Source organism: Bos grunniens, chromosome 12 (genome assembly GCF_055505025.1).
Source record: "Bos grunniens cultivar Pamir isolate PY7600 chromosome 12, Bosgru_T2T1.0, whole genome shotgun sequence".
NCBI classification, from domain to species: domain Eukaryota; kingdom Metazoa; phylum Chordata; class Mammalia; order Artiodactyla; family Bovidae; genus Bos; species Bos grunniens.
This window is the reverse complement of record NC_141176.1, coordinates 27,597,663-27,618,536: the sequence shown is the minus strand read 5'-3', so window position 1 is coordinate 27,618,536 and position 20,874 is coordinate 27,597,663. Positions and strand designations below refer to the sequence as shown.

At 36.8% G+C, this 20,874-nt stretch overlaps 1 protein-coding gene across 3 annotated transcripts in view; it reads left to right on the top strand.

The window, feature by feature from the left end:
• RFC3 (replication factor C subunit 3) overlaps positions 1-12,044 on the top strand; it is a 249,409-nt gene extending 237,365 nt beyond the window's left edge. For all 3 annotated transcript variants that reach the window (XM_086329405.1, XM_086329406.1, XM_086329404.1), the window contains 6 exons: positions 656-753; positions 4,657-4,838; positions 6,010-6,146; positions 6,236-6,334; positions 10,237-10,306; positions 11,756-12,044. In XM_086329405.1, the coding sequence (XP_086185531.1) occupies positions 656-753; positions 4,657-4,838; positions 6,010-6,146; positions 6,236-6,334; positions 10,237-10,306; positions 11,756-11,947 (778 nt within the window). In that variant the 3' untranslated portion in view covers positions 11,948-12,044. The remainder of the gene's footprint in view (positions 1-655; positions 754-4,656; positions 4,839-6,009; positions 6,147-6,235; positions 6,335-10,236; positions 10,307-11,755) is intronic.
• Positions 12,045-20,874: the final 8,830 nt, after the last annotated feature.

Here is a 20,874-nt window from a genome sequence, read left to right as displayed (position 1 = left end):
GGAGCTCAGAAAAATAAAGTCAGCCACTGTTTGCACTGTTTGCCCATCTGTTTGCCATGAAGTGATGGGACCGGGTGCCATGATCTTCGTTTTCTGAATGTTGAGCTTTAAGCCAACTTTTTCACTCTACTCTTTTACTTTCATCAAGAGGCTTTTTAGTTCCTCTTCACTTTCTGCCATAAAGGTGGTGTCATCTGCATATCTGAGGTTATTGATATTTCTCCCAGCAATCTTGATTCCACCTTGTGCTTCATCCAGCCCAGTGTTTCTCATGATGTACTTTGCATAGAAGTTAAATAAGCAGGGTGACAATATACAGCCTCGACATACTCCTTTTCCTATTTGGAACCAGTCTGTTGTTCCATGTCCAGTTCTAACTGTGCTTCCTGACCTGCATACAGGTTTCTCAAGAGGCAGGTCAGGTGGTCTGGTATTCCCATCTCTTTCAGAATTTTCCACAGTTCATTGTGATCCACACAGTCATTAGTGATCCTAAAACACTTCAGTTTTAAAGTTTTGTGAATGTAGTGTCACTCAGTTTGCTTAAAATTTTAATCACTGAAGATCTTCAAGATTTTTCTTAGCTTACAAGTAAGGGTTAGTACTTATTAAATATTTGCATGTATATATTTACCACTACTTTTATTTTATATAGTGATGCTGGAAATAGCGATCGGGTAGTAATTCAGGAGATGTTGAAAACAGTGGCACAATCACAGCAACTTGAAACAAGCTCTCAAAAAGATTTTAAAGGTATGTGATAATTTTTTTATTTTGGATGAGGCAGGCACTTAAATTATAAGTAATGGGTATAAGAGGAAAATATAATGAGGAATGTAAATTCCAACCATTTAGCAAATATGTTATTAACCTGTTCTGTGCCAAGCACTATGCCACCTTTTTTTTTTTTTTTTTTTAAATATGTAGAAGTGAAGAAGAGAAACATAAACTCTGTGCTCCAGGAATTTATAGTCTAATGGAGTTGAATTGTGTCAGAAAGAGAACTGTTTGTGCCACCTATTTGTTTCTTTAGAATTAATAAAATATTTAGATTAGTAATGGAAAAAGAATTTTAAAAGGGAATTACATGATTTACAAATAATGATTCTTTGAACAAAAGTTATATGTTCATTATTAAATATATTGCTAAACAAAAGAAAATTCAAATCAGCTATAATCCCACCATCCAGAGACCATTACTGTTAACATTTCCAGTGTTTTGTGCATAACACCATATATTTTTACAACAAATTTTCTGATATATATGCCAATATTTAATGTTTTTGACATATTTTGCCAAAATCTTCATTTGAAAAAAGATATAGATTTGTGCTACTGCCAGCAGTATTTAGGAATGCCCATTTCTGTCTAACATTTATTATTTTTAATCCTTGTCAGATTTAGTGGAGAAAATAAGCTATACTTTTTCTTTAGTGAATGTGATAATTTTACCTTTTTTTCATTGCTCATTTTACTGTTGTGTGAATCATCTTACGTATTCCAGCCTATTTCTTATCTTTTCTCCTTAATCTGTACATTTCAAAATCAAAATTTTTTTTTCAAATATTTTTTGTGGTCTTATAATTTTTCTTCTTAGTTCTCATTATTATCTTACTGGATCATCTAATGAAACTGCTTTGTATTTCTGGAGTAATCCTCACTACAGTTTTTAAAATATTGTGCTGTTTTCTGCCTAGCAATTATTTAGTTTTGCATTATTTTTTTACTGCTATCCTGTCAGATATTGTGATTGATCTCCTTATTTTTATTTATTCTATTCGGTTTGTGTTCGATTTCCAGAATTTGTCATTGGGAATCATTGTCTTGGAAGAGAGCTTCATTTTGTTATTTTTAGTCCACTGGTCTGTCAGATCTTATTGCATCAGGGTCCCTTAGCTCTTGTTCATGAATTGAACCCTATGGATGCTGTTCTCAGATTGGCTCATATATTCAGTGTGCTTTTGTGGGTGATTTAAGGTTCTCCTGTTCTGAAGATATCAAAAAACTGGTGGATCCTAGCCACTTCTTCCCACACGTAGTTTCTTGTTCTCACTTACTTATATTTAGGGTTCTTGGGGACAGCTTGTCACCTAGTTTCAATGTAAATGTTGTCTTGGATCTTGGAATCTGTTCTTTTATGGGAGAGATTCAAATGCTGCACTGCTATCACTGTCATCTTCTTGAAGTAATTTAATACAATGCTGGATTCAGTCCCTGCATACTGAATTTCTCAAACACTTTAAGGCCAATCCTTGATTATGACCAGGTAGAATCCTATTATACAAGTAACCAGATATCTTTATCCCTTATTTGCTACATCTCTTGTGACAGTGTTTTCCAAAGTATATTCCTTAGAATGCTAAGATTTTCTACAGAAGTACACACCTCAGTGAAATATTTTGGGTAAATGCAGCACACTATATCCTTGTCTTGGTGATTTTTACTGCATATAAGTATAAAAAGACTACAGTAGATTCTGCAACAAAATAACCTCTTTAGCTTCATTATCTTAGTGTTTGATCTTAGATTTTTTTTTAGTATAAATTTATTTATTTTAATTGGAGGCTAATTACTTTACAATATTGTATTGGTTTTGCCATACATTGACATGAATCTTCCACGGGTATACATGTGTTCCCTATCCTGAACCCCCCTCCCATCTCCGTCCCCATACCATCCCTCTGGGTCATCCCAATGCATCAGCCCCGAGCATCCTGTATCATGCATCGAACCTGGACTGGCGATTCATTTCACATATGATATTATACATGTTTTAATGTCATTCTCCCAAATCATCCCACCCTCACCCTCTCCCACAGAGTCCAAAAGACTGTTCTATACATCTGTGTCTCTTTTGCTGTCTCGCATACAGGGTTATCATTACCGTCTTTCTAAATTCCATATATATGCATTAGTATACCGTATTGGTGTTTTTCTTTCTGGTTTACTTCACTCTGTATACACTAATAATGAGAAAATAGAGAAATTAAGGAAACAATTCCATTCACCATTGCAATGAAAAGAATAAAATACTTAGGAATATATCTACCTAAAGAAACAAAGACTTATATATAGAAAACTATAAAACACTGGTGAAAGAAATCAAAGAGGACACTAATTGATGGAGAAATACACCATGTTCATGGATCAGAAGAATCAATATAGTGAAAATGAGTATACTACTCAAAGCAATCTATAGATTCAATGCAATCCCTATCAAGCTACCAACAGTATTTTTCTCAGAGCTAGAACAAATAATTTCACAGTTTGTGTGGAAATACAAAAAACCTTGAATAACCAAAGCAATCTTGAGAAAGAAGAATGGAACTAGAGAAATCAACCTGCCTGACTTCAGGCTCTACTACAAAGCCACAGTCATCAAGACAGTATGGTACTGGCACAAAGACAGAAATATAGATCAGTGGAACAGAATAGAAAGCCCAGAGGTAAATCCATGCACCTATGAACACCGTATCTTTGACAAAGGAGGCAAGAATATACAATGGAGAAAAGACAATCTCTATAACAAGCAGTGCTGGAAAAACTGGTCAAACACTTGTAAAAGAATGAAACTAGAACACTTTCTAACACCATACACAAAAATAAACTCAAAATGGATTAAAGATCTAAACGTAAGACCAGAAACTATAAAACTCCTAGAGGAGAACATAGGCAAAAGACTCTCTGACATAAATCACAGCAGGATCCTCCATGACCCACCTCCCAGAATATTGGAAATAAAAGCAAAAATAAATGGGACCTAATTAAAATTAAAAGCTTCTGCACAACAAAGGAAACTATAAGCAAGGTGAGAAGACAGCCTTCAGAATGGGAGAAAATAATAGCAAATGAAGCAACTGACAAAGAATTAATCTCAAAAATATACAAGCAACTCCTGCAACTCAATTCCAGAAAAATTAACAACCCAATCAAAAAATGGGCCAAAGAACTAAACAGACATTTCTCCAAAGAAGACATACAGATGGCTAACAAACACATGAAAAGATGCTCAACATCACTCATTATCAGAGAAATGCAAATCAAAGCCACAATGAAGTACCATTTCACGCCAGTCAGAATGGCTGCTATCCAAAAGTCTACAAGCAATAAATGCTGGAGAGGGTGTGGAGAAAAGGGAACCCTCTTACACTGTTGGTGGGAATGCAAACTAGTAGAGCCACTATGGAGAACAGTGTGGAGGTTCCTTAAAAAACTGGAAATAGAGCTGCCATACGACCCAGCAATCCCACTGCTGGGTATACATACTGAGGAAACCAGAATTGAAAGAGACACATGTACCCCAATGTTCATCGCAGCACTGTTTATAATAGCCAGGACATGGAAGCAACCTAGATGTCCATCAGCAGACGAATGGATAAGAAAGTTGTGGTACATATACACAATGGAGTATTACTCAGCCATTAAAAAGAATACATTTGAATCAGTTCTAATGAGGTGGATGAAACTAGAGCCTATTATACAGATTGAAGTAAGCTAGAATTTTTTTTTAATAAAAATAAATTCTACCATACCTATAACTTTTGTATGTCTTCTCCAAAGGGAAAAGTAGTATATTAGGCTTACTATTTAGGATTTCACTCTGAATAATGAGAAAGATAAATACTCAAAAGTTTGTTTTGTTTCTCCTTCACTCAGTTGTGTTATTGACGGAAGTTGACAAACTCACTAAAGATGCTCAACATGCCTTGCGCAGAACCATGGAAAAGTATATGTCCACCTGCAGATTGATCTTGTGTTGCAATTCTACGTCTAAAGTGATACCACCTATTCGTAGTAGGTGCCTTGCAGTTCGTGTGCCTGCTCCCAGCATTGAAGATGTAAGTCAAGTTAAATTTTTCAGAAGAATTCAGTTCAGATTCCATGCATACTGTGTGTACATCCCTATTATGTTTGTTCTTGTAAAAACGTAGTGAACTATGTCAGCAATTCAGAAATAGCTATGGCCTAGATGCTAACTCAAACCATTATAGTAGTAAATACTAGATATCAGTATATAGAAAATGTTCTTTTCTTTAAATCATCTTTTTCTTTAAATAGGTAGTAATTGTGGATTTTATAAAACTAAGGGAAAGCTAGTTATTTAGTGGCTTCTACCTCAACCTGACTTAACTGGCTTATAGAGGAGACTTGAATATTTAGGAAATAGATTTTTCAAGAAGATGATTTGGGAATTCCTAGTCCCTAGTTCAGAGACCAAAGTTAGTTTGAATCAACATAAAGTGTATTTTTTTTTTTCCTTTATCATTCTTAATGCTGCTGCTATGGCTAAGTTGCTTCAGTCATACCATTCTTAACAGCTATCAGTAAAAATGCCAGTTTCTCACAATAAGCAAGTTTCTGCTGTTAATAGGTTTGGGGTGATTTTAATGCAAAGTAGGGATAATAAGTGACATTGTATTGTGAGTTTCACTTGTAAAGATTTTGAGAGTTTTAGAGTTTAAAATGTTTATAAAGCAGCAGGACCACCAGGTTATGTCTCTCCCATGAGTACCATTCACGTCTTGGTGCCTGAGTTGTGTCCAGTTAGGCTTGTACAGCTCAACTTGGCAGCCTTGTGAGCAGTGTTTTTGCCACCAACCTGTGGCCCTTTGTCTCCAACTCCCTGCTGCCTTGAGGAGGCTGGCAGGTATGGAAGTGGGACCAGATCTTTCTCCAGGTGCCCATCTAGTTGCTGACTGTACCTGATAGCTAGGTTAGACCCCTGGCTTCCTGCTGAAGGAACAGTGGATTAGGGTAGGGTAGTGACCAAAAATGAAATGGCAACCCACTCCAGTGTTCTTGCCTGGAGAATCCCAGGGACGGGGGAGCCTGGTGGGCTGCTGTCTATGGGGTCGCACAGAGTCGGACACGACTGAAGTGACTTAGCAATAGCAGCAGTGACCAAAAAAAGAAAGGTTGGGGTTCTGTAACAATATTCTTAACAGAAATTGTCTCAGCATGCAGTTTGGCAGATTGCTCATTTTTGTTACTTTATTATTTTATTTGTAGATTTGCCATGTGTTATCTACTGTGTGTAAGAAGGAGGGTCTAAATCTTCCTCCACAACTGGCTCATAGACTTGCCGAGAAGTCCTGCAGAAATCTCAGAAAAGCTCTGCTTATGTGTGAAGCCTGCAGAGTGCAACAGTGAGTAAAAGGGGTCAGTTACTACAGGAATCATGTTGTGATATAAACCACTTTCGTTTAATTTATTGTGTTCTCTTTTTGTCATGTAGATATCCTTTTACTGCAGATCAAGAAATCCCTGAAACAGATTGGGAGGTGTATCTGAGGGAGACTGCCAATGCTATTGTCAGTCAACAAACTCCACAGAGGTAACCGCTATAAAAGATCACCATAAAAGTTTGATCACTGAGACAGTACAGATATTCTAAGTTGTAGATTAGCTGTTTTATACTGATACCATGCCATGTAGCATTATAATTAAATTTAAATTATAAAATACTATACTTCTAAAGAAAAAGTAGAGTTTTAGACATTTAATGGTTCAGAATAGTTGGTGTATGATATCATGGCTTTTAAGAAGCTACTGGCATGCAAGTATGGAACTTACACATAAATTGAAACAAATTTTGGAAGTTTAAGGTTTTTTTCCCCCCTCAGAATCTTGGATGATTTAATATTAATGCATAGCATGATGTGTCTAGCTTTCTAATATTGAAGATAACACTGTATAACTTTGTAATTGATGTGTTATAGAAAGACACTAGACTGTGTGTAGACTTCCAAGTTCTTCTAATTTTTAGCTAAGTGTCCTTAAGCAGGTAACTTTATAAACTTAGAGCTTCAGCTTTTTCATTTGTATAATGAAGAGAGATTGTGTGATAGTGGTTTGAGAACTAGAAGACTCCGAGCTCATGTGTGATGATAGGCTCCATTAAGAATAATACTGTGTATGTGCCGTCAGTATGTAGGAAGTATTTTGTGCATATCTGCTGCACAGATGTTTCTGTTTGCTTCTTGGGTCTCTTATTCAGTAGTAGACCACACTGAAAGTACTTCAACCATAGCCAACGGTTGGATTTGTTATGACTTTGATTGAGGAGGGCAATTGGCTCTTCTCCAAATCAAGAGTGACAGTCTTAAGGCTTGGTACTTTTGGAAAGTCTGGTGAAGGTTGTGTAAGCTCACTGAGACACAGTCTCCTACTTTTTTTGCCTGTCTGAAATGAGAAACCCATCTTTGGACTTTAGAGAGGGTTATTGATTATTTTAGGAAACAGACTAGATTGAGTGCAGCCACTGAAATGTCAGCTTCCTTGGTTTACGTGAACATAATTGGGAGAAGGAATATACTGTGTTTCTCCTCTTGGGTGGTATATCTGAGAATTGTTATTTTTATAAGAAATTCTCCAAAGGAAATTGCAATATGTACTGTTGGACAACCATAATAGATTAGAGGAGGTGAATGGTCATAGAAAATCGGTACTTAATATTTTATCAAAGTTTGCATTGAATTCCTCTTCATCTATTTTAGTTGAAGAAATAGTTTTCGAAAAGTGCCAGATGTTTTAAGTAGATTCTTGAGAAAAGAAACCTTGACTTTAGGATAAAGTGTGCATTCCATTTTGTAAATACTGTCAGGTAGTGAAGAAATCTCAAGTTTTAAGGAAATAAAATTCAAATGAAGCATGTCTTAGGAGCTTTTTACTTTCATAAAATATTTCCACACCAAAGGTGACTTTTCTTGTTTTTGTTCTGATTTTAAAGAAGAAAAATTGATGATAATAGTTGAACTTTCCCACTCTTAAGGAGATTTAGGTACAGATGTTGCAATATTTGACATTATTAAATGTATTTTTAAGACTTAAGTTGATTATTACTTTTCTTAATTCTGCTGCTGCTGCCCGTTCCTCCAGTTTCCAAACAAATTTTGACAGCTCATAAATGAATTTGTCCAGGAAGAAGTGCTGCTGTTCCCTATTTAGATTAACAGATTTGGGATTTGATGGCATTGTGTCTTTAAAACAAAATATTCCTCTTAATTCCCGAAAGCCTTGAAGCTGTCCAGAAATACTAGGATGGCCAGTGTCATTTTGAACATTGGTCCGCACAGTACCAATGACTCCTGATTTTTGACCCTGTAGTCTAGCTGTAATATTTATAGTCTTGATTCTTTTTTTGATACATGTTAGGAAATTTCTTATTTTCTAATGTGATATGTGTCTGTGATATGTGCTCAGAGTGTCCAACTTTTTTTGACCCCGTAGACTGTAGCCCCGCAAGCTTCTCTGTCCGTGGAATTTTCTAGGCAAGAATAATGGAGTGAGTTGCCATTTCCTTCTCCAGGGGATCTTCCTGACCCAGGGATCTGAACCTGCATCTCTTGCATCTCCTGCCTTTGCAGGCAGGTTCTCTGCTCCACCTTTCTCATGTGACTAGCAGCTTATATCTGATGAGCAATTATTATGCTGACATTTACACTATTTCATTTAATTCAAATAACAGTCCTATGAGGAATGCATTATTACCATCTTACAGATAGAAAACTGATTCTTAGCAAGATTGTTGCTTTTTTTCAGGGACATTTGGTTAGTAAGAGGCAGAGGCAGTTCTAGAATACCATGTTTCTCTGATAGAATAATTTGTACTCATTATCACTTGTAACCTCCAAGGGATAATGACACCGGCTTAATAATGAATATATTAATGTTTTAGAAATGAAATCATATTAGAAATGAACTCAGACTAAGAGAAGCATGAGAACATGTGTGAGATGCACACAGTATTGTTAGAGTACAGTTTTATACGTAAATATATTGTGAATCAGCTTTTTAGAAATAAGCTATATGCATTATTAAAATAATTTCATATCATCTGTCATTTATATGTTAAGAATCAGATTTTATTTGGGGTATATACTGTCATGTCCAAGAGACATTAAGGCCTTTGGAATCAGACTTGAGGTAATGCTGCTTCAACTATATAAGTTTTGCTGGAAGCTTAACCTCTCTGAACTTCATGTTCTCTTCAGTGAAAGAGACTTGTGTTTGTGAGAAATAGTGTACTGCAGTGAACCTCATACAGATAAGAGATTAAATAGATGCTTTGGCAGACACTGGAAGGGTATGGGCTAAGACAGATTTGTGCTTAAATCATGGCTCTGCTATGGTCAACTTTGTCAGGTTATTTAAACCATCCGGGCCTTAGTTTTTTCTTTAAAAAAAAAATGGAGATAATGCCTCACCATAGCTGGTATGGTGACTGAGTTAAATTATTGTCATAGTGTCTTGTGCATAGCAGTTGCTCGAAAAATGCTAGTCTTTTTTTTACTTTACTTAGTTTTATTGTGGTACAACTTCATACTCCTAGAATCTCAGGAAGGGGGTCTTAACTTCTGCTTTGAAGAAATCTTTTAAAAATCACTTCCCTGCTTGATCGGAAATATAGAACATAATGTGGTCTTATTTTGGTAAAGATTCAGAACAATATTTTTTCTTTAGGGGTAGGTAAGTATATTTAGAAAGATTAAGTTACTTTTGTAAATATAATTTGTCACTTTTCTTCTTGCTGTTTTAATATGTTACATGTGTATTTCCCTCATTAACCCTTTTTCTTTCTGAAAGTGTTATGAGAAGGGCCTAGAATTATGATCTTACAGAACCCTCCAACAAATGGCCATATTCACTTAGCCAGCCTGGGTTTGTGCCCACCTGTACCCTCTTGTACTGCCCTTTCTATGACAAAACAGCTTTGTTTCTCTGCCATAATTTTTTTTTTTACTTTGCAGTTGAGATGATAACATTATGTTATATTCATGGTTATATTTTCTTTTCTTCAGTAATTGACTGATTATTTAATATTTTCATAACCATTTTCTCATTTCCTATGTATCATCTATCTGGAGAAGGAAAGAAAAATATTACTTGATGTATCATTAAAGTATATTAAAATTCGTGGTGTGAATAAGCTCAACCCTTACTATGCGTGAAGTCTTCTGTATTTTCAGTGTATATATATATAAATACTGTGTGGGTGTGTGTCTATATATGTAAATGAATATAAATGTTGTCTGACTTTAAGACAGTTCTATAATTTTATTTTAGAAAAATGAACTAAAGTTAGGAAAAGCTCCCATATATGTATCTTAAATATGATAAGCCATTGAAGAAAATGTTTGTATTGGGATGTATAATTCTTAAAGTAAGATGGCACAGTAGGTACTTAGAAAAATGATCTCCTGTTTTCATTACAAAGTATTGTTTTGTTTTGTTCAGGCTCCTTGAAGTTCGTGGAAGACTGTATGAGCTTCTAACTCACTGTATTCCTCCTGAAATAATAATGAAGGTATTCTGATTTCAAATCTTGTACTGTCTATAACCATACAATCTGGTTTGATTATGTGGTATCATGGCTTTTGCTGCACAAAGATATATTGTCAGTTCTTTCTGTCCAGCTCATTAGTTCAGCAGATACTCAGTCCAAATTGTATGGAGCTTGTAAGGTGTGCCAGTCACCGTTAGGAGTGTGTTGAAGGAAACAAGGGTGGGCCTCCTTCAGAGAAGTTACATTTTGGTGAAATGGAATGGGAAACAAGAAGCAAGAGGATTTCAGAATGGTCTAAGTATTATAAAGGCAGTGACCAGGTAAAATGATAAAAATGGAGGGCTGAGTTATGGAAGATCAGTGATGGCTTCTGTGGAAGGTATGTTTAATCTGAAACTTGAAGGATTGAAAGGTGGATCCATGCAAGTAGTCAGGGAATAGTATTAATATTTTAGACAGCAAGCCTCAGTGCACTTGAAAATTGAGGTTAAAGAAGGTGGTAGTGATTTGTGAGGGACGACTTTAGGTCTGGTCTAAACCTAATCAACTCTCTAGCTAGAAAGATATTGTAAATTGACTGTTACCTCTTAGGCAATACAAGACTTTTTATTTCTTTGTATTTATTAAAATTACATGAAAAAATTCAAAAGTGAAGATTCCCCCTTCTGTTTTCATAAGACCTCTTTTCAAGTCACACTGAATTGAGTCTATATATGTATGTTTCACGGAGAAGGCAGTGGCACCCCACTCCAGTACTGTTGCCCAGAAAATCCCGTGGATGGAGGAGCCTGGTAGGCTGCAGTCCATGGGGTCGCTAAGAGTCAGACACGACTGAGCGACTTCACTTTCACTTTCCACTATCATGCATTGGAGAAGGAAATGGCAACCCACTCCAGTGTTCTTGCCTGGAGAATCCCATGGACGGAGAAGCCTGGTAGGCTGCAGTCCATGGGGTCGCACAGAGTCGGACACGACTGAAGCGACGCAGCAATGTATGTTTCACAAAGCTTTAGTGTCTTTTACACTACTATGCTTTTTAAATTCAGCAGTGTAGTATGGATGCTGTTTCATGACAGATTTACCTCATTCTTTTTGGTACATGACTGGGATTTCATTGTATGACTATACCAGTTTTTTGGATATAACCCCTGTGTTACAACCTGAAGTGTTAGACTTCAGGTTGTCTACAGATTATTATAATTAATAATGTTACAGTAAGCATCTTTGTACTTAAATCTTTGCACCCTTGTAGATTTAAGTATTTGAGGTTGAAATATGATAGATAACTACCACATTTTTACTCTAGAATAGTATGTTCTTTTGGATGAAGTCTGCTGGTCCATCAAAAATAAAAAGGAGAACATATCAGTATTTAAGTTTCACTTCCTTTTTGAATGAGAAAAGTAAAGCGTGTTTAGCTAATATTTTTTTAATTGTTACTTTTTAAAATTGCTATTTATCTTTCTTTAGGGCCTTCTCTCAGAACTTTTACATAATTGTGATGGACAACTGAAAGGAGAAGTGGCCCAGATGGCAGCTTACTATGAACATCGTCTACAACTGGGTAGCAAAGCCATTTATCACTTGGAAGCGTTTGTGGCCAAATTTATGGCACTTTATAAGAAGTTCATGGAGGATGGATTGGAAGGCATGATATTCTGACATCTCTCAGTAATTCTTCCTAATATTTCTCAATATCATCATTTATGTTCAGTTTATATTGGAAGAGCTACAGATAAAATAAACTAACATTGCTTAATTAAGTGTTATTTGTGTGGTTTTTTTTTTTTTTTTTGGAAGGGGGACGGTAGTAATTCTTCTGAATTATTAATCATTATTCTCTGAGTTAAATAACTGCTCCTGTACTATTGAAGTGTATTGAAAGGATACAACTGAAAACTGTAGAGTCTAGGAACATGATTTTAATTACTTTAAAAGTATGTTTTCCAAGTATGCAGTATTGATCCTCCCATTTCCATCCACTCTCTCCCCTGCTGAAGGAAATTTACCTAAAAAATCAGGGTTTGTTTTCTTACCTCCAGATAACCATTTTTGGCCACAGGTACATAAATTTTTGCTTGGCAAGTCATTATCTTTAATCATATTTTCCCTCAACCAAGAATTATATTTTTGCAGCATATATAGGAATTAATTTTGAATTATAATAGCATGGGTATGGAGAAAATTGCATGAACCATCTGTTAAAACTGTAGAAATCCAGCTTTTAATTCAGTGATTCAGATTTGGTATAAGGTTGACTATTAAGAAATAAAGATCTTTTTCATTAATACTTGAGAGTCTTAAAGAATATCCATCATATAGTTCTGAAGCAAAGGTATATTACTGTTGAAATTATTCTTTGAACAAGTGTGCTGTTATATTATTGGTCCTATCCTTTGGAACATTCTTTATTCAGAAATCTGGTTCATGGAACAAAGGGTTTGCTTGACAAAAGTCAATGACAAGCTCTGTATAAGAATATTGGGAAGATCTGCTTTTGTAGCAGTTGGTGCTAAGTAATCAGGAAGTGTTTAATTGGCGAAGACACAGCTACACACTCACTGAAAAACCTAAACCTGGGAAACTGTTCAGGTTAAGAGGAATGATGGTTGCCCTTTTTATGGGAGCAAGTGATACTAATCAGGCCCCATCTGGAAGTCTTAGTCCTGGTGGCTTCATGTTAGGAGGGATATTGATATTGTAATAGAAGAACTGGGAAAGTGAGGTTTGGGAGAGCTAAGACTGTTTTAATTTGTAGGGGGGAAAAAAGGGAAGTAAAAAGTGTGTCCCAGAGATTAAATGCTCCAGAGATCGTTGAAGTCTATCCTGAGTCACCAGGACTCATTGTCTTCCAGCCCTGTGTGAGCTCTGGTAATTATTCAGCTTAGTTTCCAGCAGATCTTTCCCTAGTTGTATTTTGTTATCGGCTTTTTTCTCTTTGAAGAAATGCTCAATGTGAAGTTATACTCAATGTATTTGCAGTTTATTAATTAGCCAAAGATGCAAGGCATGCATTATGCAGATTTCTGTTGAACTTTTCTGTGTAACTCTCCCCTTTCCACATTTCTGCCATGCGTATTCAGCCACCCCAGCCTCTGAATTCTCTTTTTCCCTCAACTCTTCGTTACCACAATTGTGTGAAGGTGTTGATTCCTGTAAATCACTTATCTTCCGTAGTTCTTTAAAATGAACAGAATTAGAAGTTTAGCAAATGTTGATAGCAATACTGTTTACAATAGCCAAGACATGGAAACACAGTAAATGACTGAGCATGATTCCTCTCAGGTCCCTTGGTTTATGGTGCTGGATTCCACAGCTTGCTCAAAGGCATTTCTGCCCATGGGTGGATGTCAAATTTTGTTGTTGGCAGACAGACAAAAATGAGGTACATCTTAAGCTGCCATGATGCTGATATCACTCCCCTTTAGTTTTATGTTTTAATAATACAAATTTTTGTACATAAAATATTAGAAGTTGTGCAATATGCATCACACACACAAAACTCTTGCTATGTTTTTTCCTTAAGTACTATTTTTTACTTTGAATTATAGCAGATCTGAGTAATAGGAAATTTAAATGTTGTTTCCAAATTATAGCACTCCAAATCATGAAATACATTTCTTAAAAATTAGAAAATCAACCCTTGGCAGCAGTTTTCCTTGTACCTAGTTCTCAGGAAAGTCATAGTCATCATGTTTTTTAAATTGATGAACTAAATTTTACTAGCTGTTTGCTCTTAGGTTTCTTTCCCGTTTACAGTTCCTATGGAAATTTGTGGAAATACGAAATGTTATCATGAGGTGTTCTTTATCAGGTGTTTGTAGTATGCAGACTTAAAAATAAATTGCTTTCCTCTCAGTAAAGGAAAAGTGATCCTTAAAAACCTTCACTGATGTTTAAATTACAGCCTAATGCTGGTTACGGACACTGTAGGGTACATTTGTGGCTTGGTACTTTCTGTGCCTGTTTCAGCTCTTTTGATGCTGATTGCTTACTAAAGTTACTGTCTCTGTTAGATAGCAGCATAAGAAACTTTAGCAACTTCCTAAAGTGCAGCTGTGCAAGATAATTTACAGCAGTAGGCATGGAAAGAGCTTTACAGTCTTTCCAGAATAACATTAAATACCTTTATATGAGGCACTGGGTTCGATTCTTTACAGGCATTCTGTTATTTAGTTCTCTTAATCTTGAAGTTGTCCTTTATTATCCTGTTTTGTAGATGAAGAAACTGGATCTAGGTAGGTGAGCACAGACTCCCCTCTAATACATTCACAGCCACCAACCAAGATATAGGCCCTTAATACTGCCCAGCAAACTCAACGTTTCTCTGATCAAGTCTCTTTAATGCCTTTGCCAAAACTTCATTTAGAGCAGATAACCTTATCTCCTTATCAGCCAACTACCAAAACAATATGTATGTATCCTATATTACTATATGTTTATTTGTATGTATCCTGTTTACTCTGTGCATTCATATTTTCTCTTGATACAGTAGAGAAGCTGTTCATCTGTTTATAATCCCATGCCTTGGATTTTACTGATTTTCACTCGTCTGTAGAAACCTACAATGTCTTCTATCCTTGTCTCTCTTGTCCTAAGACCCTCTCTCAAAATTAGATTCTTGCTTTGGTTTTTATTTTCCTTAATATCATCCTATTAAAGTTTCCAACATAACAGAAAATTGAAAAAAAAATGACAAAATTCATACCAGTAGTTTATAGTGGACATGTAACTGCATTTGCTTTATCACATATCTATCCATCCCTCCATTTTTAGTCGTCTTATATTTTTGCTGGATTTCAAAGTAATTACATTTTCCCCCCAAGCCTTTTAGCCTTTAACTAGTCAGTTTAATAAGGGAAGAAAAATATATAACAGGCATAAGAAAACAAAACGATGGAGGAAAATTGGTTTTTTTAGCAGATGAAATTATTGTTTACCTAAAAAACCTAAACAGTTCCTTTAAGAAATAAGTGAATTTAGCAAGCTTATAAGATATAAAGTCAATATACAAAAACTAATTGTATTTTTATGTAATTGAAGTAAATAACTGGAATATAAGGTTTAAATAATTCCATTTACAATACATCAAAAAATCCTAAAATACTTAGTAATAAATTAATAAACTGCTCAAGACCTATACATTGAAAATAAGTGATTGTTAAAGAACATGTGTATAAATGTAATGCTATGTCTTGAATAAGTTGAGTGCATAACATAGGTATCTGCTGTCTTTACACAAAGGTCAGGCAAAAACGATATTTGAATTGTTAAAAGAAGTCAACTTCCTCATGTTGGAAAGGAAAGGAAAATCTGTTCTTAATTTTTCCCCACTGCCTATCTCCTGCTTTACAAAGATTGAATTCTTTAGTTGATAATACAATGCGTCTAACCATTAAATCAATCTGATTTCGATGTTGACCATCTGGTGATGTCCATGTGTAGAGTCTTCTCTTGTGTTGTTGGAAGAGGGTGTTTGCTATGACCAGTGCGTTTTCTTGGCAAAACTCTTAGCCTATGCCCTACTTCATTCCATATTCCAAGGCCAAATTTGCCTGTTACTCCAGGTGTTTCTTGACTTCCTACTTTTGCATTCCAGTCCCCTGTAATGAAAAGGACATCTTTTTTGGATGTAAGTTCTAAAAGGTCTTGTAGGTCTTCATAGAACCATTCAACTTCAGCTTCTTCAGTGTTAGTGGTTGGGGCATAGACTTGGATTACTGTGATATTGAATGGTTTGCCTTGGAAACGAACAGAGATCATTCTGTCGTTTTTGAGATTGCATCCAAGTACTGCATTTCGGACTCTCTTGTTGACCATGATGGCTACTCCATTTCTTCTGCGGGATTCCTGCCTGCAGTAGTAGATATAATGGCCATCTGAGTTAAATTCACCCATTCTAGTCCATTTTAGTTCGCTGATTCTTAGAATGTTGACGTTCACTCTTGCCATCTCCTGTTTGACCACTTCTAATTTGCCTTGATTCATGGACCTGACATTCCAGGTTCCTATGCAATATTGCTCTTTACAACATCGGCCCTTGCTTCTATCACCAGTCACATCCACAACTGGGTATTGTTTTTGCTTTGGCTCCATCCCTTCATTCTTTCTGAAGTTGTTTCTCCACTGATCTCCAGTAGCATATTGGGCACCTACTGACCTGGGGAGTTCCTCTTTCAGTATCCTATCATTTTGCCTTTTCATACTGTTTATGGGGTTCTCAGGTCAACACTGAAATCAGATTGATTATATTCTTTGCAGCCAAAGATGGAGAAGCTCTAAAACAGTCAACAAAAACAAGACCAGGAGATGACTGTGGCTCAGACCATGAACTCCTTATTGCCAATTTAAGACTTAACTTGAAGAAAGTAGGGAAAACCACTAGACCATTCAGGTATGACCTAAATCAAATCCCTTATGATTATACAGTGGAAGTGAGAAATAGATTTAAGGGACTAGATCTGATAGGGTGCCTGATGAACTATGGACAGAGGTTCATGACATTGTACAGGAGACGGATCAAGACGATCCCCATGGAAAAGAAATGCAAAAAAGTAAAATGGCTGTCTGAGGAGGCCTTACAAATAGCTGTGAAAAGAAGAGAAGCGAAAAGCAAAGGAGAAAAGGAAAGATATAAACATCTGAATGCAGAGTTCCAAAGAATAGCAAGGAGAGAAAAGAAAGCCTTCCTCAGCAGTCAATGCAAAGAAATAGAGGAAAACAACAGAATGGGAAAGACTAGTGATCTCTTCAAGAAAATTAGAGATACCAAAGGAACATTTCATGCAAAGATGGGCTCTATAAAGGACAGAAATGGTATGGACCTAACAGAAGCAGAAGATATTAAGAAGAGATGGCAAGAATACACAGAACTGTACAAAAAAGATCTTCACGACCAAGATAATCACGATGGTGTGATCACTCACCTAGAGCCAGACATCCTGGAATGTGAAGTCAAGTGGGCCTTAGAAAGCATCACTACAAACAAAGCTAGTGGAAGTGATGGAATTCCAGTTGAGCTATTCCAAATCCTGAAAGATGATGCTGTGAAAGTGCTGCACTCAATATGCCAGCAAATTTGGAAAACTCAGCAGTGGGCACAGGACTGGAAAAGGTCAGTTTTCATTCCAATCCCAAAGACAGGCAATGCCAAAGAATGCTCTAACTACTGCACAATTGCACTCATCTCACACGCTAGTAAAGTAATGCTCAAAATTCTCCAAGCCAGGCTTTAGCAATACGTGAACCGTGAACTTCCAGATGTTCAAGCTGGTTTTAGAAAAGGCAGAGGAACCAGAGATCAAATTGCCAACATCTGCTGGATCATGGAAAAAGCAAGAGAGTTCCAGAAAAACATCTATTTCTGTTTTCTTGACTATGCCAAAGCCTTTGACTGTGTGGATCACAATAAACTGTGGAAAATTCTGAAAGAGATGGGAATACCAGACCACCTGACCTGCCTCTTGAGAAATTTGTATGCAGGTCAGGAAGCAACAGTTAGAATTGAACATGGAACAACAGACTGGTTCCAAATAGGAAAAGGAGTACATCAAGGCTGTATATTGTCACCCTGTTTACTTAACTATGCAGAGTACATCATGAGAAACGCTGGACTGGAAGAAACACAAGCTGGAATCAAGATTGCCGGGAGAAATATCAATCACCTCAGATATGCAGATAACACCACCCTTATGGCAGAAAGTGAAGAGGAACTAAAAAGCCTCTTGATGAAAGTGAAAGAGGAGAGTGAGAAAGTTGGCTTAAAGCTCAACATTCAGAAAACGAAGATCATGGCATCTGGTCCCATCACTTCATGGGAAATAGATGGGGAAACAGTGGAAACAGTGGCAGACTTTATTTTTGAGGGCTCCAAAATCACTGCAGATGGTGACTGCAGCCATGAAATTAAAAGACGCTTACTCCTTGGAAGGAAAGTTATGACCAACCTAGATAGCATATTCAAAAGCAAAGACATTACTTTGCCAACAAAGGTCAATCTAGTCAAGGCTATGGTTTTTCCAGTGGTCATGTATGGATGTGAGAGTTGGACTGTGAAGAAGGCTGAGCGCTGAAGAATTGATGCTTTTGAACTGCAGTGTTGGAGAAGACTCTTGAGAGTCCCTTGGACTGCAAGGAGATCCAAGCAGTCCATTCTGAAGGAGATCAGCCCTGGGATTTCTTTGGAAGAAATGATGCTAAAGCTGAAACTCCAGTACTTTGGCCACTCATGCAAAGAGTTGACTCAGTGGAAAAGACTCTGATGCTGGGAGAGATTGGGGCAGGACGAGAAGGGTATGACAGAGGATGAGATGGCTGGATGGCATCACTGACTCGATGGACGTGAGTCTGAGTGAACTCTGGGAGTTGGTGATGGACAGGGAGGCCTGGCATGCTGCGATTCATGGGGTCGCAAAGAGTCAGACACGACTGAGCGACTGAACTGAACTGAACTGAACCATTAAATATTTTTGTGTAAGGTCGTCCTTAAGCCATTTACACATATGCTTCAAGCACTTATTCCTACTGAAGTTGAGCCTTTGGGAAATTAGTTGGTAGGTAATAATCTGGCCCATAATCTTGTGGGAAATCAATTTCCAGACATTTAAATAACAGACCTACTATGAATATATTCCCCAAATTGTGGAATTGAAGAAGACTGAATTCCAAAATTGACTTTCTGATATAAAATTTCATGAGAATGAATTAACGTTGATATTGTGAAACACTGATATTTGGAGTGGGATTTATTAAATTGTAATGCAATATTGGAATATTATCCTATCAGAATTCACAAATATCTTGAGAAAACTTGCTCTCAGTATGAAAACCAGTGAGCAAAGAATTTAACCTTGTTTCTAGGCATTGTTACCTGGGAATAATCATTCCCCATTTCTAATATTTCCTTCCTGTGAAGTAAGATCTATTAATGTATTAATGTCATTTGAGATCTCTTTCTGTCCTTTATTCATCCAGCTCTTAGAGAGATCAGGTGTCTTACTTGACTGTTAACTTTTGGAAGAATAAATAAACCTGCTTGACTTAGCTCCAACTTTCTTTGTTTTTGGAATGAACATGTGTGTTCTTGGTTCTAAATCTTAATTAGTCAGGCTTCCTGAATACATACAGGAAGACCTATCTGTGTCTAGCATTGGACATCCTCAGCCCCCAACAAACTGTATCCTGCAGACTGCCCTCTATCAGTAGCAGGTGATATTTGGCCTCCTACTTTTCTGTTTTATTGTACTTTTCAACTTGTTTTAAGCTGAATATAGATTAAGGGTGTTATTTATTGGGGAGGGGCCCTCAGAGGTCTCCAAATTTGGTTTATTCACCAGCAGCATTCAGAAATAAAGGTAAGAAAATTTCAAGGGAGGAAATACGGGGAGAAGATTGTGCATCCAGGGCCCACATTGCCAATGGGTCTTGGACTTTACTTTGGGAGGAAAAAAAAAATTTCCTGGTTACGCTTATTTGAGGCCAAATATGTTTTTCATACTTTTGTACTTGGCTTTGAACTTCTGTATTCTGAGAATCTTTAACTGTCATGAGGTATTTTGAACTTAACAGGTGACTATGACTTATGACTTACTCAACTTACGTGAGAGCGTAAGACAACACTCTTAACTTGTTAGGGGCTTCAGGTAGACTCCTTACTGCATAGGCCTTACTTTTCCTTGATTGAGGTGAAGATTCCATTGTAGAGAAGAGTTTTACAACTCTTAGACACACTTTGGCTAAAAGAATATCTGCCACTTATAAACCACAAGGCAGCTACATTCTGCCTGTAAACAGAACACTAGAGATGCTCTAGCTTTATACAGTTAGTACCAAGGCTATTTAGATGATCTTGATTGGAATTTCTAGGTTCTCTTTCTACTTCAGCATCAAGGAGGACCCTCTGGAGGGACTGACAAACCTTTATTTCATGTGACACTTCCTCCAACAGACTCACTGTCATATCACAGAATCTCAAGTTGGCTCTATGTTAATGTCATAACCTGTAATCCTGGCTTGATACTGAGACCCAAATTGTCACTTCACCCTTGTCCCTGTATTTGATGGAATGAACAAATACGGGTTTTGAGCCCTTATTAGAAAATACCATCCCTTTAAAATAGAAAATCAACTAAAGGACATGATTACAAACCCAAAGGTAGAAAGAAACAAAGATTCTCTGTGCCTGGAATTGTTTGCCTCTTAATTCATTTGCTTAGGAAAACAGGAGAAGCGGCAATGGCTTCAAAAATGTACTTTAGTTTTACTATCAAACTCAGAAGTAGTGAAAGATTAAAAAAATGAACACAGACCAATTAAGCTGGAGGAAGAGATTTTAAAATCTATTTTAAGGAAGAGTAAAGAGGAAAATGGCATCTTAAAAATGAGGTTCAATTCAGTCGCTCAGTCGTGTCTGACTCTTTGCGACCCCATGAATCGCAGCACACCAGGCCTCCCTGTCCATCACCATCTCCCGGAGTTCACTCAAACTCAAGTCCATCGAGTCGGTGATGCCATCCAGCCATCTCATCCTCTGTCGTCCCCTTTTCCTCCTGTCCCCAAATCCCTCCCAGCATCAGAGTCTTTTCCAATGA